This window comes from Zonotrichia albicollis, chromosome 4 (genome assembly GCF_047830755.1).
Source record: "Zonotrichia albicollis isolate bZonAlb1 chromosome 4, bZonAlb1.hap1, whole genome shotgun sequence".
Classification (NCBI taxonomy): domain Eukaryota; kingdom Metazoa; phylum Chordata; class Aves; order Passeriformes; family Passerellidae; genus Zonotrichia; species Zonotrichia albicollis.
In genome coordinates this window covers 61,881,948-61,909,324 of record NC_133822.1, presented here as the reverse complement: position 1 = coordinate 61,909,324, position 27,377 = coordinate 61,881,948, and the positions used below count along the sequence as shown (strand labels likewise).

The following is a 27,377-nucleotide window of genomic DNA, read 5'->3' as shown; positions in this document are numbered from 1 at the left end:
TGGCGGCCCGGGAGGTGTTTCCCGCCGCCGCCTTGCGGTTGGCTGCGGCGCGGGGCGGCGGCGCCGCCGGACCTCGGCCGGAGGAGGGGCCGGGGCCGCTCGGCCGTGCCGCCGCTGCCCCGCTGCCCCGCTGCCCGAGGTAGGTCCGCGCTGCCCGGCGCTCCGGGTTCGCGCTGCCCGGCGCTCCGGGAGTCAGCGAGCGCTTCTCGCTGCCCTGCGCCCGCCCGTTCACAGCGCTTCTCCCCCTGCCCGCCGCCGCCCCTCTGCCTTGCCCTGCTGCTCCCCAGGGATTTTTCCCGTCCGCGGGTCGCCCCTGCGGGCGGCAGGCCCCTCGCTGTGCTGCCGGGCACTGTCCCAGCCCCAGGGATGCTGGCGGGGATGTGACCCGCTCCAAGCAGGACCGGGTCGGTGGCGGCCCCGCGGTCACTCGGCTGCTGGAGGGGGGGCCGGGGAGGGTTCCCAGCGTTCAGGCTTGGAATGCTGAAGTTAGTTTCACTTTTACAACGGGATGTGGATATCGCTGTGGCTGAGCCTGAGCACACACAGGGAGGCATGCAGGCGAACTTGTGGCCTGCCAGAGGTCACCCGGCTGTTTGCTCCCTGCCCGGACAGCCGCGATCCCGGTGCACTCCCTCAGGAAGGCGCCGCTTCTCTCCTTGTGCAAATCTTCTATGAGGGAAATTTGCTTCGCTGCAGGCTTGGGTATGAGGTGCGGTGTTTTAGTACAAGCTGCTTCCATCGTTAGGTTTTAGTGTGCCGAGATAGTGACATGGTGTGACAAGGCTTCTTGTTTTTTGAGAGGGATCATTATGTGCTTTGAGAACCCTCTCAGCATGCTGAAGAGAAACATCAAAATACCTGCAAATTCAGTACAGTAACCTTTGCTGGTGGACAGATGCAGTCGTAGGAAGACGACGCTTGGAGCTGTTGTAGATAACTGTGCTTCCCTTCGTGCTGTCGTTCATGTGCTAGTCCCTCTGTTTCACCAAGCCTGGAGTTCAACAGGACCTCTGAAGTCTTTAGGTATATAGAGATTTTGCTTATATAGAGATTTTACAAGTTTGAGGCATGAGGACAAACAGGATTTTCCAAATGATTCAGATACAGAGATTGATGTATTATCAGTTAAAATTGTGTTGGAAGCAAAGTTCAGATTTTTGAAGCCTATCTCTGAGACTCACATCTTTTAATTGCATGTGTATCCAACGGCCTTAGGATCCTGGATATTTGATGCTGGAGCTGGCAGTGTCCCTGCAGAAATAAGCAATGGCACGTAGGCTTCACTGGGAGTGAAGAGACTGAGACAGAAGATAAAGGGCTTTTTCTCTGCAGTGGGAATCTGTTCCAATGAAGCTTTTCCATTTTGCAGAAAATTCACATTAGGGTGAAACCTGTTGTTCCTGATCACACATAGGCTCACTGCTACTCAGTAGTTAAGGTCTTGATCTTATCTTCCAGTTTTGGCCTGTGTAAGCATTAGTTGTATGTTTAGTGCTGGTCGTTCTCTTTTAATCAACTGCCTGCCATACAGTCTGTGTTCTGCTTTCTTTCTGTGTGTTTGTTAGATTTGACTGTTCTTGATGCAAAAACTTGTGATGGTCTTTGCCTGGTTTATGTTGGCAAATGAATATAATTGGAAAATTTAAGTTTCCAAAATTCTTTTTAAGCCCTACAGTTAAAACTAGCTGCATAGAACACATTAAAACCCTTCCTTTACAGTAATCAAAACAATTACTAAAATTGAAAATTTGTCTCTAAAGACACCTCATCAGACCAAGATGCAACAAAATTCACTGAAATTGAATTGATGTCTCACAACAGTATGAAGAACTAGAGTATGAAGTGTCTGGTTTGTGTTTTACAGCAGATGCCAAAGGAGACCAGAACTTTTGCACAAACAGTGTCTGACTTGAGTATGTACCTGTATTATTTTATTACTTTGTCTTTGCTGCCATCAGGCTTTACCATGCTCCGAGCCTTTAGTCACACAAAGGGTAGGTGTGTGCTCCACCACGCTAAGCGCTGGCAGCACCGCAAGTCTGTGCTGGCCATCAGGAGGGAGGATGTCAATGCGTGGGAGAGAAGAGCTCCTCTGGCACCAAAGCATGTTAAGGAGTTGACAAAGATGGGATACAAGGTCTTGGTGCAGCCATCAAACCGGAGAGCCATCCATGAAAAGGTAAGGTCCCATTTGGAGACACAAGCAAAGTCATAGTGCAGTTGTTAACCATAGTACAGGAAAAATAATACTCAAAGGCTATTCATGAGGAAACATATAAAACCCCCAGAAACAAGTAAATTTTGTTGCTAAATGAGGAGTTGTGCTAATGGAAAGCGAAAGGAGTAGTTTGTTTAGCCTTGTAATGTGATATTGGCACCATGGTGGGTTTTTGGAGTTGTTTTCATTAATTTTGTGTCCTGTCATCACTCTCCCTAGAAGTCCTAGGTTCTCTTGAAGCAGAAGCTTGGGAATTTCTTTAACGTTGGTGTTTTTGTCCTCTGTTTGTGAGAATGCAAGAACTCTTAAAAATGCTGTACTTTTTAAAAGAGCGGGAAAGATGAATCTGGTGAATTCCACTCTTGCTTCAATCCTATTCCTCATGTGAAATGAGGAGTTTTTTTCTTTAATGCTGTGAGCTTCAGGACAGAGAGCTTTTACAGTTTTTGTAGCAGCAGTAATACTGTGTTGTAAGATAACAAAAGTTGGGAATTAGTCATTACTTGCAGATACCACCTTTTTATTAAGACACAATGCTTTTTTCACCAAAGTGCAGATCATACTATTGCATTTCCTTGGAAATCGCTCATCAGCTTGGACTTGCACGTACACAATTTTATAAAATTGCATGTTACCAGTCTTCATATTTTTGAATTTTCCATATTTCTCTAATCTTATTTCCAAGTATTTGAACATCTTACAAAGTGTTTATTATTGCAATACTGCAGGATATTTCAAATTTAGTGAAATATCCTTTTTGTAGTCTGTAAATATAAGATGAAGTACTTTACTCACACATAATTATATTTGGCCTTGTATAATAGGATAATAGCATGGTAATTCAATTTGATACTTGATACCTCTTTATCAAAGAATTTTGTGAATGTATCACATGCAGTAACTTGTTTCTGCTTGGTAGAATTATTTATTTTTCCCTCTGTTCTAGATGCTAATATGCTGAGATCTGATTAAGAAAAAACACAGAAAAATCTTCTTTGATTTTTCTCTTTCATAGGAGTACATCAAAGCAGGTGCCATTATTCAGGAAGATATTTCTGAGGCTTCACTGATAATAGGTGTGAAGAGACCTCCAGAGGACAAATTAATCCCAAAAAAGAACTATGCCTTCTTCTCTCACACTATTAAAGCCCAAGAGGCAAACATGCCCCTTTTGGATGAGATTTTAAAACAGGTAAATTATGTTCTATTGAAGATCATTGTCAATTAACATGGGATGGAAAATGAACTTAATGCTTAAGTGTGATCAAGAGCTTGCTGCCTAGTATGGTTACTTCCAGCACACATACTTGTAAACGAGGCTAATGAGGATAGTTTTTGGTGTCCTTTCCTGAAACCGAGTATTTCTTGCTCAGAGGATCTTGTGTTTGCAGTGTTACTCTCTTCATGTGCATGAGGCAGATAAGTTGTGAGCATGGTGTGCTCAAGGGAGGCTCTTTCTCTCTGAGCACAAAGAGTTGGGAAGTTACTAAGCTGGAGTGCAATCTGGCCATTTCAGAGGAAGGCAGCCAGTTCATGCAGAAATGAGCAGCCTCTTGCCAGAGGATGTGAATGGGCCTGCAGCAGCTGGAGTGGCACATTGGGAGCCCTGTGCAAAGAGGGCATGGGCAGTGCAGACACTCTTTCAAACAAGAGTTCAGTGCTGCTGTTATGTTTTTATTTTTATACTTTATCTTCTTACCGTATATAAACCCATCAGGCTCTATCAATAAAGAATGACAAAGGCATGTGAAAAGGTAGTTCCTGGGAGAGCAACGTGCCCCAGACTGCATTCACTGAAAGTTTTAATACTCAGTTTGCTGTGTATTTTCAGGAAATACGACTGTTTGACTATGAAAAAATGGTTGATCATAAAGGAATGCGAGTTGTGGCCTTTGGAAAGTGGGCTGGTGTAGCAGGTATAGTGTATAAAGTAAAGGCAGGCTTGCAACAAGTGACTTCCTGTAATACTTCTGGTTGTCTGTCCTTCCTGGAAGTTGAGGCTTGCAATGTGTTTTTAACTGCATTTTGAATTCTTGCTTTTAACAGCTTTTTTTCCATTCTGGTTTGTACCTCCTGCTTTCATGAGACGACATGTCAATTAGTCATGTGGATTCCTGACAAATCTAATATTTTATGCTGTTGTCTTGAAGTCCTGTTTGTCCATTGAACTATCTGGAGCAGACTAAATATCAAGAGATCAACTGATTAGGCTTTTGATAAAAAAGAGGCTGCTGTCAGTCCCAAGAGCTTGAACAATATCTGTTTGTCACTGTTATGCATTTAATCTGATTCTTGTGTGGCATGGTTCTCATTTCTTTCTACTGAACTTTAACACTGTTTCTTCAGGAGACTCTTTTATTTCCTTCTTTGGAATCCGATGATGTGGATACACTTCATAAAAGGATATCTGAATATTAAATGGTGCCTTAATGCATAATGGGCCAAGAGCAAGTTTAAGGTCATGGACTGCTATTAATTTTCTCCTTCTCTGGTTTTATGTAGACTTTCTTTAGAAGCAAAGTATTAATATAAAAACATGGGAAAAATACCTGGGATGATTTGAGACTTCAGTCAATCTCTGCAATTTCTAACTATGCATATTTGTAATTAAGACTGATGGACTGATGGTCCAATTGTCTATTATTTTTTAACAACAGGAATGATCAACATTCTGCATGGATTGGGTTTGCGATTTTTAGCTCTGGGTCATCACACTCCCTTCATGGTAAGAGTATTTTTAATGTATTTTTCTTTAGCTAAATAAATTTTGGTATCTGCTAGTTGTCTGTATTTGAATATGGAGAATTTCTTGATGGATCTGTGCCTTTGATTTCAGCACATTGGGATGGCACATAACTACAGGAATAGCAGTCAGGCTGTGCAGGCAGTTCGGGATGCCGGGTATGAAATTTCTCTGGGACTGATGCCAAAGTCAGTGGGGCCCTTAACATTTGTGTTTACGGGCACTGGTAATGTTTCTAAGGTAAGAATTGTCTTCAAAATGAAATGCTATATAATTGTTAATAGAAATTCTTGGCATTTGATCTCTATCAGGTTAAATGGGTTGATGGGTTCATTTTGTTTGCTTGAGCTTGACATTTTCCTTTGCCAGTAAGAATTTTTAACTACCACAAACTAAGATGTTTAATATGAGGTCATGCCTAACCAGGCTGACATGCTAAATTCTTATCAATGAACATGGATTAAATTTTATTGCTTCTTTCTCCTTTCCATCCTGCATGATTTCTCTCCCCCTCTCTCTCTCCACTGTTGACTCTGTCCTCACAAGGTAAATTAATCACTCCATTAAAGTATGGAGGAAAGAATTATTTTTTCCAACACCTGCTGAGTTTTTATGTCTGGATATAGTTGACTTGGCTTACAAGTTCTTGACTTTAGGGCTATTTTTTGTGACATAGGGAAAAGACTTACCCCTGGTTTTGGCAATAAGTATCAGTTAACAAGGCTCCAGCTATAAAACGAAATCACTGCCTGCATAAATATGTTCATTCTAGCCAAAAGGATGATGTGTCTGAAAATCATCTGGTTGTGATCATAGCTCATTGGGGAAGTCATCTTGTAGTTCCTGGCTTTTAGAACAGCCTGGTTGATGAGGAGTGGCTTCAGGGATCTTTCCTAAAGAGAAACTGCTCCTCAGAGTGGCAGCAAAACCCTCTTGTGGCTGAGTTGAGGTTTCCTGCTCAGCCATTAGAAGTAAGAACCAGGCACTGGATTGTGGTTTAGGCATTTTGCAGTAGTGGGGAATGATGTAAATTCCTTGCACATAATGCCCAAGCTGCTTAGTTTTGGGTAAGCAGGAGTGTGTGTGAAACAATGTGTACATCTCTGGAGCTGTTCTCTGGCAGGGCTGTCAAATTGTGTGTGAAATTTTATATTTGTTTTCAAACACCAAGTGAGCAGTGTTACATGACATTTATGGTCTGCTTCTTCTAAATCCTTCTTTGTGATTTCAGGGTGCTCAAGAAATGTTCAGTGCTCTCCCATGTGAGTTTGTGGAGCCCCATGAGTTAAAGGAAGTTTCCAAATCTGGAGGTAGGCAGTGACAATAGTGATTAAAAACACTGAAATCCTTTTTGTCCAAGTATAAGAGCTAATTTTTCTTTTTTACTTCAGACCTCAGGAAAGTCTATGGAACAGTGCTAAGTCGTCACCATCATCTTGTGAGGAAACGTGATGGACAGTATGATCCAGCAGACTATGATAAACATCCAGAAAATTACATTTCTCGCTTTCACATTGATGTGAGCATCTTTTCTGTTCTTTTATGAGGGGTTTTCTACAGAGTGTTTGTACTTACTACACTTTTGCATATTCATCATTTGAGAGAGCATTAACCTAAAATGCTAGACCAGGTCCTTCTTGAAGTACTAGGTGAGAACATCAGGCATCTGTAACTTTCCCTGCAGGTTGCACCCTACACAACTTGTTTAATTAATGGCATATACTGGGAACAAAATAGTCCTCGCTTGCTGAGTCGGCAGGACACTCAGAAGCTGCTGGTGCCTGTTAAATCTGCTACTGGTGCAACGGATGGCTGTCCTGAATTACCACACAGGTAAGGCACTCATTTCACTTGTAACAATTTTGCAGCACGATGATTAACTTGTAAAGTTAGGCAGTTTCACCTCAGTACATAGTAAATGATTCTGTTTATTTTACATTGTTCCTGTGGCATGTTTTACACTGCCCCATTGATTTCACTCTTGTTCTTTTGTGCTTTGCAGTCCTATTTTCACAGTTTGGAGTTTTTTAAAACATTACAGTAGAAATGATTAGCAGGTATCAGCTGTCTTTCTGCAGAGGTAGTTCTGCCACTGATTTTCATACAGAATCTCATACAAACAAAAGAGTGGTATTTGGGAATGTACCTGCTGCACCAGTATTGGGAGAAGTTTCTATGCCTGAGCAGAGTTTCAGGGAAGGTTCTTCCTACCCTGTCATATGATGGGAAGTTAGTTTAATGCAGGACTGCATAGGCATGACCTGAGGGAATTGGTAGATGGGAAATGAATGGGAGGTATTGGCCACACATGGCATAGAGAGAAAATATCATGGGTGAATGGATTCTGTCAGTCTTTCCATGAAACTGGATGCTCTTGATAGGAATTCAAACCTGATGACTACAGTAGGGCCAAATTTCCATTATATTTCTGGATACCATTTTTTGTGTTTTGTTGACTTCTAAATTGGTTGAAATGAAGAACGCTACAAGTTGCATAGATCTTTTCACATTTCTTTTATCTCCTGTTCACTTGTGACCTTTAATACCTGTGTTTCTTAGTAATTTGTATAATGCTCTCTTTGTATAATGCTGCCTTTTTATTTTAATTGCTTTAGGCTTCTGGCCATATGTGACATTTCAGCAGATACTGGAGGATCTATAGAATTTATGACTGAGTGTACAACAATTGACAACCCATTTTGTATGTATGATGCTGACCAGCATATTACTCACGACAGGTGGGAGAGCCCTTACTTTGTACTGTTTTCCTTTGTAACTTACAGAGTGAAACATTGAATTGAAAAAATCGTGCATTTATAACACTTCTGAAAGGTGATACCTTTCAGGTACTAAGAGGTAGCTTAGAAGAGCTGTTTTCTCTCTTTCAGTGTTGAAGGCTCGGGGATTCTGATGTGTTCCATTGACAATCTGCCAGCTCAGCTTCCTATAGAAGCAACAGAGTACTTTGGGGATATGCTTTTCCCTTATATTGAAGAGATGGTAAGAGCTTATGTGTCCAACAAGAAGGTAAAAGGCTCAGAATTTGGTCTGCTTGTTTGTTGCTTTTCTGGTCTCCTGTATACATTCAAAAGGAATCTGCTGTAGAACATAACTGACGTTGTACTTCAGAAAAAGAAAAAAAAAAAACTTTTGAAGTCTTGAGGAATCCTTTGAAAAGGAAACATGTAAACGAGACATGAGTGACCTGGATGTCTTAGGGATTTGTCAAGAATGCTGTCTGTAGGAAGAAAACAGACTCTGGCAGGTAGTTCATTGTTTCTGGACCCTGCACCAGATATAAACATCTGGTTTTCTTGGGCACTCAGCAGTCCCTCACAGTCAGACTGCTGTTTGAATTCCTGTATTTTCCTAAAAGTCAAGTGATGCTGATTGCAGCCAAAAGTGTTTCAAATATACAAGATATTGGTATTGTTGCATGCATTTAAATATTGCTCAAAATCTTAATGTTTTACTTTGAGAAATACTTGGTAATAAAATGACCTGATTTGCAATAACTTATCTCCACAGCTGGTATCAGAAGGCTCAGAACCTCTTGAAAAACAGAATTACTCACCTGTTGTTCGAGATGTAAGTTTTGCAGTTTTGCACCCTTCTTGTCTTCCTCTGCTTTGAAATATACAGACACATAAAGCCGTCAAAATCTGTTTCATATGTTTCCAGGCAGTGATTGCATCCAATGGCTCACTGACACCTAAATATCAATATATCCAGAAACTGAGAGAGAGCAGGTAATGTAGGCTCTTGAAGTTTATTTGATTCAGGATTTAAAAAGCCACTCTGTCTGCATTCTGTCTCTCCTTTTACATTCATTTATTCTTGTGTCTTGGTGGAATGCATCTATACTGCACTGTGTCTAAATGTCTTCTAGGTTGATGATCTTATTTCTTCATGCACATTGCCTAAATCATTAACATGTGTTGTTAGTAACTTATATTGAAGTTGAGAAAGTGGTCATTTTTCTGTGTCTTGCATTATGAAAACTGTTTTACCAGAGGCAGAGAGCAGCCACATGCTGGATTTACTCTGTTACTCCTTGCCCTTTTGAAAAGGATGTAACATACAGTCATTTGAAAGGAATTGCTGAAAGCAAAAGTCTCTTGAATATTCCTTGAATCTAGTTACTTCTTGTATGGCTCAAGTGCTGTGCTGTGTAGCATTGTTCTGTGGCTGGGTGTATTGAGGAGACTCTGAGACACTCAGACTTTGTTATATTCATCACCTACAGCTTCAGCTACCACTTCATCCCCACCCTGTCACAGCAGTTATGTGCCAGTGGTAGCCTAGGGTGAATTAAGCTAACAAAAGTATAAATAACTTGTCCATCCCTTCCATTTCCCTTGCCCCCTTACTATTAACAAATATCTATAGTTTACACGTGAAAAATGTTAATTTCACAGTAAGTGGGTTCATGTTCCTGGTCAGTGACAGCTGCACTGTACATCTTACAAACATTTAAATTGGTCTGACCATAAGCACTATGCACTAAAACCAGTGTGTTGACTTCTGCATCTCAAACCCCTCCAATTTTCTTTGGGACTTCTGGTTATGAACTATAGGTGAATTTTTCACACTAAGTAATGTGCTATTTGCCTCTCAGAGGCTTCAGCTCACAGTGATTTTTGTTATGTGCTCTTTGTTATTTCTGCCCTTCGAGAGGCTGTCTCAATAATATTTTTTTTTATTCCTCACACAGTGCAAGGATCTAATATTTTTTTAGCTTCCTCCCTAATCACTTGCATGATCTTTTGTGAACTACCATGGAGACTTAATTTCCAAGGGTGTTTTTTTTTGGGTAGATTATTGATATTTCTGCAGATATGTGTGCTGCATGTGATGTTCATTTGTTCAGTGGTGTTATTCACTTAGCTGTCAGAAAAGCAGCACCTGCTAACAATACTGTCCTTTGTTTTTCAGAGGTAATGCAAGTGAAAGAAGGGTTTTAGTGCTTAGGGTGTGATGGTTTAGATAGGCCCTATAGGAATTATGTGGCTTGTTTCCTCTCTAGAAAAGTATTATGCTACATCTAGTTTAGTTTCTGAGGGTTCTATTTAGACTAATTGCTAATACTCCTTCCAGTCTGTGAACATTTCAGATGTAGGACAGCCAGACTGTATGAGCTGAACTGTCTTGGGTGCCATTAGATTTACCAAACAAACTCATCTACATATTTGCGCTCTTACTTGCTTCTTAACTCTTACTGATTTCCCACCCACAGCTGTAAAGGCACATCACATTAACAATGTAGGTGTTATTTGTAACTGAATTATTAAAACTCACTTATAGAGAGTAGGCATGATCTGGAGCTGTGTAGATTCTGTTCTCATGCTTGATGGGTCATTTGGCAGCTCATGTTTTTGCCTGTCCTAGAGTAAACATACTGTATTTGATCCAAGTGTGACTACATTCTGTACACCAGAAAATTTTTAGTAAATATGGTAAGTTGGATTTCAAAATCCAGCTTGCTTTCATATAAGAACTTCTCCTTCATCAACACTCCAAGCTACCTACCACTTCAGTTCCCTAAAGCATGGAGAGAAATTCTTCTCTTTCCCTGCCCATAAGAGTACAGTTGTGGAAGATGTTCTGATAGGAGGAAGACAAGGAAAAGCCTGGGATCTGAAATATAAAGGCTTAGGAGAATTTCTGTGAATGTATTAAATAATGATTTAGCATTTTTTTAGAAAAATCAAATCTGTAAAACTTTTATGAAGGTCAAAATTTACAGTAATCTGTAGTAATAATTTGGGTTAGAGAGTTGATACATTGGTACATACCATTCAGATTTAATTATCTGAAAAGAATGACTTTTAAAAAAGGCTCTGAAATAGGAGTAAAGGAGGATGGAGCATCTGAAATTTTGGAGAGTAATTCAAGCTTTACAGTACTGATACAGTAAGCTGGAATGTGCTTCAGACATATGATATTGATGTATTTGGCATTGATTTAACACTCTTCACTCACAGTAGTTTTTCATTGGTATTACTTGAAGCCTTGTGCCCCTAAATATGGTCAGATATTTCTGCCATGCTTTAGGTTGGGCAGTCGTGCCCTGGTTTGTCTTGCTATTAGGTGTTGCTCTGGCAGACTTCTATCACATCTATCATTGTTATGGCCATTTTTGAAATGGAAAAACACAACCAAAATACTGACTTCTGACTGCCATGAGAAGCCTCAAAAACATCTGAACCAAATATTATGTAGTAGACATGTGGTTGGTCCTCTTCTGAGGTCAGCAGGTGTCAGCAGAGTGGACATCATCTTGTCAGCTACAGGTCAGGATTCTGTCTGAGGCATAATCTGCAGCGCTGCTATAAACTCTTAGTGGACAAAGGGGAAACTGAGGATCTTGCTTAGATGCTTATGAAGATTCCCATGAGACTGTATCTCTGAAAGTCCGACTTATTGTTGAAATTTATTTTCAGGGCATGGGATAAGAAAAGCCAAGCCTCAATCTCCTTTAATTAGATTAAACAGTAGGGCAGTGAACAACTTTCTCAGAAATAAGAAGTGCTTTAAGAATTTTTTCTTTTGCTGAATAATTTTTATCTGTGTAGTCATATGTTAGACAGTTTCACAATCCTGATTTTACAACTTAGTGCAAATTTAACCTAAAGGGAAAACTAATTATAAACAGCCAAAATGTGTATTCCTGCTATGATTTCTGAGTTTCTGAGAGCATATTTAAACAGCTGCTGAGTGCATAATTCTGTTGACAGAAAGAAATGCAAAATCTGATGTGAGTACATCATATATTGAAAGTCAACAGGAGATCAACTTCAATTTATTTATGAGAGTAGTAGTAGTTAGGTTGAAACACTGTGATGGTTTCCAAATCTGAGTCCTTGTCTGCAATAATGATTTCTTGGTTGGGCATTAACTTTTATTTGACTTTTATTGACTATCATGTTTCTGTGATGGACTAATATGAACATAGTATAATTTACACAAACATTCTTTCACCAGCATAATTTTGTGTCTTTTAAGAGTTGCTGTGATGTAGAGGGAGCAAGGCAGAGCCTGGAATCCCTTTCTGACAGCCCAGCATGACATTGGTGGCCCTCAAGTTATCAGGTTACAGTAATTTGGCCATTGGAAAAAATACAGCTGAGGAAGGTTTTGATGAACAGCTAGAAGAAATTGGAGAAGCAGTGGGAATGTTGATGGATTTGATCATGTTTATGTTGGAGGAATGGAACTAGAAGTTATGCAGCAGAAGAATGGGAGCAGCACTAGATAGTCCTGGATTTGGCAGCTAGGAACTTGACTCTTGGTCTGAATAGAGCTCGTGCTTTGTAGACTTACTGACACATATTTCTTCTGTTAACCTGGGCAGACTACAGTTTCCTTCTGTGTGATTTTAAATTTTGCCTGTAACACCTTCTAGGGAGCAGGCTCAGTTACTGAAGATGAGTGGTGAGAAGAGAGTTTTATTGCTTGGATCTGGCTATGTTTCTGGCCCTGTGCTTGAATATCTCACTAGAGATTCCAACATTGGCATCACAGTTGGTATGTAAGAATTTGTTTTTATTACAGTATTATGTCTTACCGAAGCATGTGGCAGAACCCTTCTCATAAATAATAAATGGATGTGGTTCTGAGAAGAGATAAAGGAAATCTTTGTTATTATGCCCAGCAGAAAAGGATTTTGCAGCTTTGTGAGCACTTAGAATTTAAATAATTGATTTGAAAATGACATAGCCATGTTAGAAATTAACTGTGTGCATGTGTAACCTGTAGGGAAATTGGAAGTATTTTTCCTTCTAACCCACTTTGGGTTCAGGATTGGTTTTGTAAATAGTCAGTCACTTTGTTGGTCTTTGTCTGTGTTTTCATCCTCACACAGCAATAATATGAAAATGTTTTTATGGACATCTCTATGAGTTAATTAACTGCTTTCCTTAAAATGAATGTCTTGATGGTAAAAACTTCAGACTGTCTTTCCCATGAGCACCAAATGCCTACTTGTTTATTCCTCTGTTTTGGTTTTATCTGTAGCATATTTCAGGCTGAGCATCTCAATAATTCTTTTTTGTACCCTTAATGATGACTTTACCCTGATTCTGGGACTTCAGATTTAAAACTCAGGCTCTATTGCCTTACTGCCTGAAAGATAACTTTGCTGGCAAGTGGTTTCCCTTAGAACTTACAGTTTTATTGTGGTTGATTGTTGTTGTTATTACATTGATTTTTTTTTTTTTTGTCATGCTATTTTGGCTGTTGGCTCTTGGCTGCTTTTTTTACCCTTCATTGTGACAAGGATAGTACTTTTAACCCCTGGGAAAAGATTTACTGGGAGGAAGAGGAGAAATCTAGGAAAGCTGCACCCTTGTTGTGAGCAGTGCCTGAGGTGGTGAAGAAGGAAGGATTACAGCAATGTGCAGTGCCCATCCCCTTGTCACTACACAGGTTCCATCCTCTCCCTGCAGTGCAGTAGCAAGAAGGGAAACCAGGTGAACTGGAAGATCTGTTTTGCCAGGCACTGAACAAACATAGCCTCTTATCTGGGTAGCTGAAAAACATGCAGTTTCTACAGCACACATGCACAAAAATAGCACAGAAGGAAAGGGACATGAAGATATTACTTGTTTAATGTTTTGATAGCAGGCAAGTAGGTGCAGAAAACAAAATGCACGTCCAAGTGCCATGTTTGGTTTTGTACTGTTAAGCTACACCACTTTAAGTCCAGATAATGAAAACTTTAATTGGGAAACCTTCATGTAATCAAATTTTTTTTTAGTTTGAATTTGTGGATGATTTTGCCTAGCTCTTTTCCTTCAGCACAATTTGATTTGTAGGATATGGAGAAACACCTTCTGGTAATGTTTATTTCCCACTGACTGTGGAAAGGCCATAAGGGAATAAGGCCCTAACTCAGAGGCACAGATGCTTTTAATTCTCCATAACCTTGTGCCCTTCTGCTGCCTTCTTTGACTGTTCCTTTTTCCTGGTTGTGTTCTCTGGTTTGTGCTGGCAGCATGGTGAGCTGGGAAAGGAAATTAGTCAGATGTAGCAAATACTGGTTGTGTTCCTGTTGTTCTCTTTTTCAGTTCTGCTTTCCTTATAATGGTAAGTGCTGATGCCTTTTAATTCCCCAGGAGCTTGTGCCCCATGTGCTGTCTTCTTTGGCCACTCCTTTTTTGTTCTCTGTGGCTTGTGCTGGCAGCATGGTGAGCTGGAAGGGAAACCAGTCAAAGGTGGCAGATACTGGTGGTGTTAGTGTGGATCTCTTTCAGTTCTGCTTTCTTTATTATGGTAGTTAAATGAGGGCAGGCAGAGACTGGGTTTATCCCATTTAGTTAAAATACGGTATTTGGGACTGGGAGGACTAAGCCATATGTAAATATTAAAAGTAGTCAGTTTGAATCTTTTGCTCACACTTGATCTAAGCTGAAGCTTATTGTTTCTATCTTTGTCATTTTTAAAATTGTGATTGATGTGAATTAGTTTTTGCTTTAAGCTATTAAACTGTTCTTGACTGTAAATAGGTATTCTATTGAAGTGTGTTGAAAGAGTTTCAAAATACTTCTTTTTAAACATGTGGAATGAGGGATTGAGTAAATTTTTCTGAACATATTTGTTTACTAAATGGCTGGTTTTTCTTCGACTGTTAGTGAAGGAAAACATGCATGCAAATGTTTCTCTTTGGTAAATATGGCACACTTATACATGGCCTGCTTTAGACTTAGCTTCATCTCTAGGTAATGGTTTATTGTTTTATATTTAAAACAGTATCTGTCATGAAGGAGCAACTTGAACAACTGACAGAGAAGTACAGAAATGTTACTCCAGTTCATATGGATGTCCTTAAGCATGAGGAAAAGCTGTCCTCCTTGGTGAAAAAACACGACCTTGTGATCAGGTTAGATTTCTGTGTAAAACATGATGGCTCAACCCTAAGTCATGCTGCTTCTTTCCCGTAGTTACTTGACCTAAATCAACACATAAACTTATTTTTAATGGCCAAGATTTGGGGTGGTATTTGTGCATGTAAGTTGTTGTAACTGGCTGCTGCCTTCTCATGTAGCAGGGCATCAAAACTTTAAAAGGGGTTTTGACTTCTTCAGAAGTGTTCACCATTAGGTGGATTTCCTTGTTAATGTGAAGGGCCAGTTGCATCCACAAGCTTATGTGTCTCTGGGATCAAATTTTCATGTTCACAAGAGGAGGCAAAATTCTGGCATCTTGGTAATTTCTTCTGAATATCCCATTAAGAAAGAACTCATTCCAGATAATGATACAGGGAAGGAACTTCATTGTCCTTGCCATTTTGTTTCTTTTGCCGTGGCTGTCATGAATGTTACTTCTGTTCCGTGTAAAATGTGCTTTTCACAAAGTAGTTCAAGATCTTTGTAATGCAAGCTTTCTCAAGGACAGTTTTGCATCTTCTAAACCTCCAGCATGCTTGTTTAGAAGATGTCTTTGGAAAGAGGTCAGTGGTTTGTGGTTCACAGAGAAGTGTGATGCCCTCTCAAGAATGACTTCCCTATTGTTCAGTGCCCTGTTCTGGGTGCATACAACAATGCTGTCCTGCTAGGGTACTGTTTCACTTTCATTGGTATGGAATTGCTCAGGGCAAGGCAGGTGCGACTGTTTTTTTTGAGCTATTACTTGAGCTCTTTTGTAGGCATTCAAAAAACATCTGAGTGCCTTTCCAGTGACAAGATAAATAACTGGTTGAATTTTGATGTTGCATGATTCTCCTTCCTTTGTAGTTTGCTGCCTTATTCAGCACATCCTTTTGTTGCTAAGAAATGTATTGACAACAAAGTGAACTTGGTAACAGCCAGCTACTTAACACCAGCCATGAAAGAACTTCAGGAGAGGTAGGTGTTGCTTCCTTCTTTAGTGCATTATCTGAATATTTTGTAGTCTGTTGCACCTGCAACACTTGTGAATTACTGCTTTCCAAATTCTTTCTGCTTCTCTTTCTGTGATGGAGGACCAGAAACTTTGCCATGTTGCAATGAGTGCATACCCCAGCCTGGTTAGACTAATGCTCTAAATAATGGAATGTATTTTTTTGCCTGCATCATCCTATTTCATGTTAATGTACCTTTTCCTCTTCCCTCAGACCTGTTAAGATGTTTGAGCTGGGCTGATATTCAAGCTCAGTAGATGTGCTGTCATATTCTACCAGCAAGCTTGTTTGTCATCCTTTGCCTTCCCGTAATAAAAACTCATTTCTTGGTTTATTGTATCTACACTTAATCTCCTTCATGCTCTTCTTTTGGATACGCCCACTGTATAATTTTCAGACTGGTGACAACTCTAACTAATGTTTCTGTTGTCCTACTTACTAAATGCTTGGAAGTTGTTTTGAGCATGAAGCTTAATCTAGGTGCTCCTCTGAGTCACAGTATCGGAAAATCTGTAGTGCATTCAAGTGAAGAATTGTACATGCTGTGTCTTTACAAAAGATAAAACGACAAAAACTAGACTGGTAGAGAACCAGTGTTGCAGAAAGTGAAAGATATTTAGGGGCTTCTCCTACCATTCTTATTGAGAATATAGCATGCGCTCAGGAAAAAAAATAAAAAGGGCACTTCTCATTTGTCAAAAGACAAACTGATTTTGAAAATAAAATAAATCCTTGGTTTGTGGTGATATGTGAACTCCTCTGGGACTGTAGGCAACTATTAGGAAAAAAAAAACCCAAATACTTGTAATTTTGGAAAGCAGACATTTTAGTCTCTCTTCCTTGTGGGAGCTCTTTGGGACAATTATGACTAGCTTTGTCTGCTCTCTGCATTATAGCATTGTCCAGGAGATTGTGGGATATGGAATAGCTGTTAGAAAATTCTTTTCCTACCAGCACCTAGGTGTGGAGAAGTAAGAGAAAAAAAAAAGGTTAGAAGGCTTTTAGATGGTTGTCACTTTTCAGGGTGTTATATCTGCTTTTGTTTCTTTATTCCCACTAGCTACAGACAGAGCCCAGAATTTACTGTTTTGGAGAGGGTTCACTGGGCAGATTGGACAGATTTATGGAATAAAAGGCCAGCAATAGTGAATATTCTGATGGCTCTGTGTTTCTGTTATTTTTAGTGTAGAAGCTGCTGGTATTACAGTTGTCAGTGAAATGGGCTTGGATCCTGGTCTTGATCACATGCTGGCGATGGAATGTATTGACAAGGCGAAAGAAGTTGGTGCTACGGTAAGGTTGACGCGGAGTGTGTAGTTCTGCCAAGATTATATTAGTAAAGGTCTTTTAACACCATGCAGGTTTGAGCTTGTCAGTGATGTGTAACAGATTCTGGACATTTTACTTTTTCTGATGCTTTGAATTTCATAGCTACTAACTCACTTGGTGAGAACATCAGCTAAGATGGCCCTGCCCCAGTGTATCGTTTCCTATCCCTTATGGGCAGTGCCTGTAATTTTTCCCTCCCCACTGTAGATCCTTCTCATCTGACCATTTGAGGAAAACCAGAAATTTTAAGAACTGGTGGGTACATCTCTATGCATCCTGATCTGTTTTCTCTTCACTGTTTCTTTCCTGTGGATAAATCTGACAGGTTATATCGTACACCTCTTTCTGCGGTGGCCTGCCAGCTCCAGAGCACTCTGACAATCCTCTGAGGTACAAGTTCAGCTGGAGTCCGCAAGGAGTGTTGCTGAATACAGTTCAGTCTGCTACGTATTTAAAAGATGGAGAGGTGAAGTAATGGGAAAATTTTCATTTAAAAACAGATAAAAACTGTGGTATTTGGCTAAGGGAGGAACTGGGACTTGTAAGATGCTGCATTTACTTTCAAGCTGGTGGCAGCCAGTTGCCTAAGCCAGTTGCATAAATCACTTAGGACTATGTTTGGAGCATGATGATACCTAGCTGCTGCTAGCTTAATACTTACTGTGTGGAAACTGGTTGCCAGGAAGGAATTTATTCTAAAGACAAAAGCAGTGGATTGGAGTTGATTTTTCTGGACACAACTTCCATTCCTGTTGGATGTTGCTTTTGCTATTTAATTGCCCTGCCTTTGGTCCTGTGAAACAAAGGTGAGAATGCTTGTCTATCTAGTTGTGTTAATAAATCAAATAGCTTCATTTTGTACTTGCACAATGGATAGTAGAACTCTTGATTCCTTTCTCTTTTGGTGCAATGTGTAATACCAATAACCCACTGAGTGGGTTTTGTGAAATGCTTTTTGGTCTACTTTATAGAAGCTCTGTTTTGCTGTTTGTGCAGGAGTCATTAGACTTAACCTTGCAAATGTCACTGCTTCTGTTGTGTGTAAACATTGTAATTGATTTGTGCAATGCTATTGCAAGCCATTATCACATTTCTGCTTTCCAGCACTATCTATTTCTGCTGTCACTTGCTCAGAGTAGTTACTGCAATTGTCAAGGAGACTGCCTTGTTCAACCACTGTAAAGTTTAGCTAGTTACCTAAAACTTTGATCTGCAAGACTTATAAATCTTTTGAAATATAATCTTCTATGTTTTATGACATTTGATGCTCTACTGTTTTTATAGAAGTAAGAAAGGAGAAGTCCAGGGGTTGTATGTTGTATCATTATTTAAAAAGCAATGAAGTATAAGTTTCAGATGAAAAGGGTTCTTGGAAAATGTTGAAATATTTCTATTTCTGATCTGGTTCACCTATTGCTAGGAGCAATTAGATCATGCATATGAGTGAGTCATTATGCCAGCACTAGATGAGCTTGTCAGTAAATTCAGCAATTTTCTCTCCTTGCCTCTAAATACTTATGTCTTTGACCATTGTGTGGGATTCTTTCACACACCTGTCTTGCCTGGCAAACACAAGAGTATCTTTTGGCATTGCTGCAGGCTTCACTGCTTGAGTATTTCTTCTATAAGTAAATCTTGGCCCTTTGCTCAGAAGTCAGAAAACGAGTTTGTATTGATGCTACATAGCAGGTCTGGGCTTTAGCTGCTTGAAGGAAATAAGATTCTGGGCTGTGGTTGGGAAGAGAGTGGTAAGAGAACTACTCACCCTTTTTTTTTTCCTTCCATGGTGCTTTGTAGCTTCAAGTAAAGACACACATGGGCAGTAATTTTATATCCATGTGGTATCACTTGATTTATTTTAATATTTTTTTAAAACAATGAACAAGCATCCATAATTTTCTTTATATCTGCTTTCTCTCCCATATAAAAACTACCAAACAAAACCTATACAAGATAATAAATTATTTGACCAAAAAACAGAGAGCTCATGGGTGGAATCTCCCATCACACTGGGGCAGTTAGAGACATGCTCCAAAATGGCATTCATGTAAGTGAAATGGGAACCTGCCATTTTAATATAAGTGCAGCAGGAACTAACTGTGTGTGTGAGAAGAACATGGCTTGTTTTAGCCCTTTGATGGCTAACACATTGCATGCTCTTCCTGCACCAGGTATGATTAAATGGCTTGGGCAACTTCTTTATTTAGACTAGGCCTTTGTTTGCACTTGAATGCCAAACTTGTTTTTCCTGCTTTTGAGCATACTTTATCTTTTCTGTTCTAAAATAAGTTGAATACAACTGCACAAAAATAATATTTGCTGTTCTGTCACAAACTTTAGATTATCAATATTCCAGCTGGAGGAGCGTTACTGGATTCTGTTACTCCAATGGATTTTTTCCCAGGATTAAACCTTGAAGGTTTTCCTAACAGAGACAGTACAAAATATGCAGAGCCATATGGTATTCAGACAGCTCGTACTTTACTGAGAGGCACCTTAAGATACAAAGTAAGTTGTTGGTGTTATTATTAGTAATTATTGTTTTCCTCAAGAGGTGAATGTTGCAATTTCAATAAAAATGTGTATTTAAGCCTTTTGTAGGTTTGCACTTGCTGTTTATGAGCTCCCCATTATCCCAGTTGAGAGACAATTGAAAGCAGTTGTTTTTTTAAATGTAACTGTACCTGGTGTATTTAACAGGTACTTGCTACAAAATGGAAAAATAATTTTACTTGTTTTAGACAGTTGGCCAGTTCTCTTGCATAGTCTGTGTTTGCTCTTTTTATTCTGGCTCTGTATCTGGTGTCAGATCAATAGAAGATACAAAAAAAATTAAATAATTCTGTGCTCTTATATTCCCATGGAAAACACAATGTAATAATCTTACAGAAAATTATGATTTTTCATTAAGCTGAGAAGTTTTTCATTAAGTAACTAGTAATCTTAAATTTGAGAAGCTTTATAATTTTGGTCAGCTAAGTAAAATGTTGAGAGATAAATGTGTTTCCCTTCTAACTGATCGAGTCTTTTCCTTTAATTTGTTAGATGTCCAAAGCAGAATAAAAATGCTTTGATGTTTTTCTGTCAGATTTTCTTTTTCTTTATTTTTTTCAGTCAATATACATTAAGAAGGAATAAACCTAGAACGATACTGAAGGTTTGAAAAAGCTTTGATGGACGTTGTATTATGTCTGTTAAGGTTTATGCTAGGGTTTAAGTTCTTGTTATTTGTCCATAGCCTGAGGAAGTTGTATGTCCTTTTTGTCTTAATTCCTCTGTTGCAATACAACAGGATTTTTTCTGTATTTTTGGGAGGGAAGCTTGCTTAGATAAAGGCATGGAAGAAGAAAGGCCTATATGGGGGAAAAATAAATTGCAATAGCTCTCTTTCTGTCAGTCTAGATACAATCTCTTTTTCAGAAGAGATTGTAAAAATATGTGGGACATGTCTATCTCATAATGGAATCCTAATATGGCAATATCTATTCCATTTGGTGCCTGGTAAAACTTTCTTCTTTAGTATGGGCTCGTGCAAGGAACTGCAGAAGTGTCAGGGTGCCACGCCAGGTGGATGTCAGTGTGCTGCAGGAATGCTGCTCCTGTGGTTGGTGCTGTTCCCTTATCCCACAGCAGGGCCAGCACTTTGGGCTGGGCTGGGGTTGGCAGGGCTTGGGGAAGGGTTTCCATACCTTTGCCTGCATGGTGCTATTATTAGTGTTTTTTGTTTATACTGTGTTGACATGCCAGCACAGAGTCACTGTGCTGAGCAGGACAGAAGTTAGTGTTGGCCCTTTGCATGTGCTGCTGTGCTGCAGAGCAGGAGCCAGTCTGTTCACTGAGGAGCCAATCATCTCCTAAAAGTGCCTTTTAGAGATTAAGTTTAGATAGCTAATGGAGTCAGTTTAAAAGAGGTGTCACACAGAAGGATCTCACTGCAAGGCCATCTGAGCTGATAACCTAGTGCTCCTAATAAGTGACTCCTAATTTAATTAGGGTTCTTTCAGTGTGCTTTATTTCCTTCATTCTGCTTTTTTTGTGTTTCTAGTCACTTGCATGTAAGTGCTCTCAGGTATTCAGCAGCTGTGTGGGAATGTTAATGGGATACAAACTGAAGTAAGCAGAAATCAGTCGAGACTTCTTTTAGTGTGCAGCCTAATGCAACCTTTGCAGTTCCTTTTAAACCATTCTGCTTTGTCTGTCTGATATTCCTGAAGATAAAAAGTAAGCACACAGGATTCTTACCTTTAAAAGCAGTTTATGTGATGTCCACAGAATCCCAGTGGTGTGAACTGGGTGAGCGGAGTTCAGCATTGTGCTCTGTGTATTCAGTAGTTTGTTTATGGGCCAGCTGGCTGATACAACCCTGCAGTGATGGGCTGGGATTTCAACCAGTGCTGGCCAGCTGAGCCCTTTGATCTCAGCAACCAATGGTATTTGCCATGGAAGTATTGATGACAGAATAAAGCATTAAAAAAAAGTATTGAAAAGTGGGGAAGGGTGGAGAGGGGCTGGGGAAGACACTGCTCTGTGGCAGTGTCCTCACTGACAGCAGGTTGTTGTGCCTGGCTTCCCAGGGAATAATGATGGTTATGTCTATCACTGCATTCAAACCAAGGAGAAATACCTCAGTTTCAAGTGATTAATATATTTAATGCTGTTACTCTTTTATTTCAGGGATACTCCAGAACCATGGGGGGCTTTGTAAAACTAGGATTAATTAACCCAGACCCTTATCCTTTGCTAAGCTCAACTACACCACCTCTAACCTGGGTGAGTTACTCTGCTTACTCTGCCTTCTTTTCTCTGGTTTATTGATGGTTTTCTTATTGCTAGACTTGGGTGTACTTAGCAATGAGAATCTTCTATTGCATCCCGATCTTTGATTTTTTTTCCTGGAAATTTGGAGAACTTTCTTCAGCAGGAATGGAATAAGGTGCTGGAACAGGTTCCCTGATAGATTCTGGGGTGTCTGACATTGGAGGCTTTCAGGCAAAGCCATGGCCATATTTTTATGAATTGTCTTATGCTTTTTGTTAGTCACAATCTAGTACTCAGTGCTCTGAGTTTGCAGTGTCCAAATTATTACTGGCTCGTGATTGTCAGTGTAAAAGCATTTTTCAGGGCATCAAGAAGTAAGAGCTTGTGCATAAAGGAGTATATTGATGTTTTTTTCTATTGAAATTCTGTACAAGCATTTGTTAGATCTTCTGTTATGCAGCTTTTCTGTCTTGATTTTGGGTGCCTTACTTCATCTTTATCCCAGCCAAGACATGACTCTGATGTGCTGCTCTTACATTTGGCAATCAGAATTTTTGTTGTCTCTGTAGAGACTGGGTATTTCATATTTCAGTATGGGGTGGAAAGAGCTGAAGAATGTCTTGAGTGTTCTCAGAACCAAGAAAGCAGAAGGTGAGGAGGCCACAGTCTTGCTTGTCTCTGACTAACATTTAGTATTGGGAAGATGAGCAAACTCCAGGAGTTTTTGAGTGGCCATATAGGAATTACTTTTTTTTTTCCTTTTTTAATTTTTTTTTCTAATTTTGTGATTTTTTTTGTCTACTTTCAGTTTTAGAGTTGATAGTTTCAAGTTTTCTTTGCAAAGATGACTGGAATTTCCAGTTCTTCTAGCCTCAGTGAATAAGTATAAAGTGTTATGTAATCTGTAAAAATAGCTATAGACTCATTATTCTCACTGCAAACATTTAGCAATGTTTTTACATCTACCCTGTCAGGGAAGTAGAAGAGAAAGGCTAACATGAGCTTGTAGACTCTGCAGTTCTTGCTTATTTCGTATGTTGCTCATAGTTCTTTCCATTATCCACCTTGCTGTGAATGAAGCAAACAATAATTAGCATCTGGGTGGCACAGAATGGCCTTCAGATATGCACAAGTATCATGAGAAATCTCTTTGGTAACACTCACAGGATTTTGCCAGAGCTTCGTTCATCTTATTGGTCTGTTTCCTTCCTTTTGAAAGGGACGTTCTCCATTTCTACACCAACTGAAAGATATCCTATCTAAATTTTCACTCTGTCATTTTCCAGGGGGCTTCTCTTTCATCCTAATATTCTCCTGGTGTTCCTTGTTTATGCAAGTTTTTATGTTCTTTCTTTGCTGCCAGAGGAAGGGGTAAGACTAAAATATGGGGTGGAGTAGGGGAAGTCTTTCAAGAAAAGATAAACCCTATTTTCTCCTGTTGTGATTAAAATTCTCAAATTTCTCACTTTCCCAGTACATATAAGCTGACTTCTCTGAAGTCCTGGATTTTAACTGATCTTAGTAGAGTAGTTAGTTCTCAAAACCTTGCATGAGATGGAGTGGGAACAGATGTCAGACCTTCATGAACCTTTTGTTTTCAAACAGAAAGAGCTCATGTGCAAACTGGTTGGAATTGAGTCACCTGCTGAGCACGATGTTCTTAAAGAAGCTGTATTTAACAAACTGGACAAGGACAAAAGTCAGCTGGAAGCAGTGGAATGGTAAAATGTTCCAATGATTTTGAAAGTTTAAAAATTAAAAAAAGAAATGTTTGCAATTCTAGCCATTTTGGTTCATGTTAACACTGTTAAACTGCTATGCTGAACAACTAGAAATTTAAAAAATGAGATGAAACTGCTGATAGGCACTGATGTAAGACTTCCTCATTTCTTGTGCCAGGTTAGGTTTATTGGGAGATGAACCGGTTCCAGCAGCAGATTCCATTGTAGGGGCTCTTGCAAAGCACATGGAGATGAAGCTGCCCTTTGGTATGTGAAAAATTCTTTTTCACGGGTTTGAATGGAACAAGGGCATTATCTTTTATAAGCCTTAATTGGATTAGTTTTCTCACCTTCATTACTAAACCTTCATGATAGGTTTTTTAATATATTGTTGTGTTCCCTACCTCCCCAGTTTATCCTTTTCTTGTCCTGTTACACTTTTAGTTTGATCCTAGTGTTCTGTCCTTCTCTGTTGCCTTCAGTCACTTCTCTGATACACATGCTGTGTATGTGAAGTGCCTGGCTATTCAGGAACCTCGTCTTGATGTGACTGAAATACAAGTAATGGATAGTTTGTGTGCTTTTCTCTTAGGCACTGGAGAGAGAGATATGATTGTTATGAGAAGTGAAATAGGTCTCAGGCATCCTTCTGGCCATTTGGAAGACAAATTTATTGATCTGGTTGTCTATGGGGATAACAAAGGATATTCTGCGATGGCTAAAACAGTAGGATACCCTGCAGCCATAGCTGCTAAAATGGTTCTAGATGGTAAGTGGCTATTCCAACTTCAGTAACAGTATTTCAATCCTCTTTATCTTCCTGCCTGTAGAAGGTAAATACATAGTGTCTCTTAAGTACATTTATGTGTATTTTTTTAATTTGTCAGATGCTTCCTGTCTACTGTACAGGAATTTTTTATCTGCATGTTTGGATGTTCAGATGTTCAGTGACAACTCTTAATTTACTGCTTAATCCACAAAGATTTTTAAGTCCTTTAATATTAAATGTTACACTAGTACAGACAAAACCTTTAGCGTGATAAATTATAATCGATGATGTGGCAGGGCTGAATGACTCAGCAGCTCCCTGCACCTCAATCTGGCTGTGTCCAGCACAGCGACCTCCACAGAAACCCTGCTGTGAAGCTGTCAAAGTTTTCTCAAATAAACCTGGTAGAGGACTAACACTGTTTTTTAAATGCCTTTATTTCAGGTGAAATAACTGCCAAAGGCATGGTCATACCTTTGACAAAGAATGTTTATGGGCCAATACTTGAACGTGTTCGGGCAGAAGGCATTATGTACAGTACTCGCAGCATTATCAAACAGTAACTGAAAGCAGTGGATTTAAGCAGGTTTTGGGTTTTTTTGGTTTCCTCACCTCCCCTTTTAGAATCTCAGTTGGACCAGCTAAAGGCAGCAGCTACCATTTCATAGGCAAGTGTTGCCTTCTGTAAAACTGCCACCAGGCTTGATGCAGAAACTGTCAATGCTCACAGGTTGTGATATTTTCCTCTTAAAATTGTTGAGCTTTCATGTACATGTTTCAGCATCAGTCAGATCTTTCCTTATATATTTTCTAAAATATCTCAGAAGGTTTTTGTTTTTTGTTATTAGAGTTTATCTTCTAAGTGTATAGGGTTGTTATTGCGACAAATTTAAGCTGAAAAAAAAAATCTATTAGTGGATTATTTTGTGGTGGAAAAGTCTGGGTAATGAACTCCATTGATGAAGTTTAATTGTTCATGTGGTAAAAATTATTTTTCAGAAAAATGGAGATGGACATGATACTTAAATTTTAAGTCAGGTTGTCCCTTTCACTTTAGCAGTATTCATGAATGTTTTCACAATAACAATATGCAAAAAATAGTTTAGAAATTCTGCACTACTAGCAAATAAGTTCCTGTTACATCTTGAAAATGTTCAGTTCTTAAATATTTGAAACCTAGATCTTAATATTTTTAATCACTTCATAATGAATGTAAATTTAAATTTATTGGAGGAGGAAGAAAATTTGAAGCAGGCTTCCCCCCATACCCTTTCTTGTTACAGAGTGGAAGCTGGTTGCAGTATATTGAAATACCTGCTGTTACATGTTGCCTTGTGCTGTGGAGAGAGCACATTAACATTTAGCTCTGCAGCTGCGAAGGGCAGTCTGAAATACAGCACAGTTACTGTGCTTAGAAGATGCTCCAAATGACATGTTTACTCTTCCCACTTACACTGTGTGCCTCATCCAAGTTAAGTACTGTTACAAAGGGAATACAGCTTTGAAATGCACTAGGTTTAGAGGTTTAAATTGCCACTTTTTGAGTTAGCTCCTGTTGTGCTAGCATGGTTTTGAAGCGTTCACTTGGGAACCTATGCCTACTACTCAGTACTGTGTCACGTTAGCCTGATGGAGTTTGCCAGTTTATTTGCTGCTGAGTGCTGTGCTGTCACATGTGTCAGCCCTGCTCTAGCTGCAGTTTAGCTACATCAGTCCACAACTGAACTTTAGCCCAAGTGCAGGTTCTCCTTAACATATTACCAATTGCATCCTTTCATTTCAGGCCTTCTTCTCTGGCTTTTGCTTAGGGATTTCTATACCACCTTGAAACTAAGCATGGCTTAAACTTCACTAGTCAGGTCTGTGAGGTGCAGTGCTGTGGGCAGATTGTATTTGCACTGGTACCTGTGCACCTGCCTAGAGCTTCCCTTTTCTAAAGCTGAATACTGATGCAGGAAGCTGTCTGCTTTCAGCTTCGCTCACAAATGCACTTTGCTGATAAACGCCTTTTCCTTCCTGAGAACCAATGCTGTAATCACAGTTCCAAGAGGCTGGAATTCCAGATGTTGTTTTGCATGGTCGGAAAAGCAGCCATAACAATAATTCAAGTTTTGATCTTCAGGTTTTGCTGCTCAGGATTTGGATTTTCTCTGTGCAGATGCAATGAAGTAGCAGCTGCTAGGGAGTTAGGTGAAAGGAGCCAAAGGGAGAATGAAGGGCAGGTGTTACTGTGAAAGAGAAGGACTTTTTCTACTGAACCAATGCTTTTTTAATGTAATGTCAAATTTGGATTCTGTTACAGTTCCATGCATATATATATATATCACACAAAATCCTGTCTCCACCGAGTTCTTTTCCTTCCCACTGACCTTACAGGCTGTTGGTCCATTGTCTGGCTGGTAGATGCAGCTGGGATAAGGATGGAGCCTGCAATGTTCTGCTCTCTGCTGCCTCCTCCTTCTCCAGGTAGATTAATGGCCTACAACTAAGGGTTAAGTTATGTTTGTACCTGCTGGTCCCTTCCAGTCCAGTGCTTGGTGGGACCAGGATTTTACTTGAGAATTCTGTCCCCTCCTGTCCCCTCCCTTAGCCCACAAATACAGAGTTGTTCCTCTGTATATATGCATTTACCATACTTGCTTTTCTGCCTTGGAAATGCAGTATGGGATGAAAATGAGATTTTTTTACAAATATCCAATATTTTTGGAGCACTAAAGAATGAGAACTCCAGTGTTTTCATCAAGAAACACAGCTACTATTTTTGAAACATTTTATATTGCAATATATTTCTAATTCCCAGTGCAATGCTGCATTTTGTTTTCTATGTTTAGACTCAAATGAATTTATTGCTCATCTTTTTGTATGAAGATTATACTTCTCAGTTCTCTTTGCATATTACTGGAAAGATAATTGTATCTTATACATGAGATTGCTTGAAAAATAAATCTGAACTCCTCTGT

The 27,377-nt window shown here is 39.5% G+C and overlaps 1 protein-coding gene across 5 annotated transcripts; it reads left to right on the top strand.

Annotated features, from left to right (window-relative positions):
* On the top strand, positions 1-27,377 carry AASS (aminoadipate-semialdehyde synthase). 5 transcript variants are annotated; one of them, XM_074539963.1, is made up of 25 exons: positions 122-139; positions 896-1,023; positions 1,959-2,179; positions 3,234-3,410; positions 4,050-4,134; positions 4,876-4,943; positions 5,055-5,201; positions 6,193-6,271; positions 6,353-6,480; positions 6,646-6,794; positions 7,577-7,699; positions 7,850-7,961; positions 8,490-8,549; positions 8,643-8,710; positions 12,367-12,488; positions 14,712-14,841; positions 15,695-15,805; positions 17,025-17,133; positions 17,495-17,635; positions 19,510-19,677; positions 21,844-21,939; positions 23,533-23,648; positions 23,827-23,915; positions 24,241-24,417; positions 24,862-27,377. In XM_074539963.1, the coding sequence occupies exons 3-25, from the start codon at positions 1,967-1,969 to the stop codon at positions 24,978-24,980; spliced, it is 2,787 nt and encodes a 928-aa protein (XP_074396064.1). In that variant the 5' UTR covers positions 122-139; positions 896-1,023; positions 1,959-1,966; the 3' UTR covers positions 24,981-27,377. The 5 variants fall into 5 exon arrangements, with proteins under 5 accessions (XP_005482004.2, XP_074396064.1, XP_026646074.2 ...); XM_005481947.4 differs by lacking the exon at positions 896-1,023 and having other exon boundaries at positions 1-139; XM_026790273.2 differs by lacking the exons at positions 122-139; positions 896-1,023 and having other exon boundaries at positions 1,059-2,179.

Bases quoted from the DNA above. Each gene is read 5' to 3' on its own strand.
- AASS (XM_026790273.2), top strand. From the start codon at position 1,838: ATGAAGTGTCTGGTTTGTGTTTTACAGCAGATGCCAAAGGAGACCAGA. The intron at 6,272-6,352 runs GTAGGCAGTGAC...TTTTTACTTCAG, and splicing joins GGAAGTTTCCAAATCTGGAG to ACCTCAGGAAAGTCTATGGA. The intron at 8,711-12,366 runs GTAATGTAGGCT...AACACCTTCTAG, and splicing joins CAGAAACTGAGAGAGAGCAG to GGAGCAGGCTCAGTTACTGA.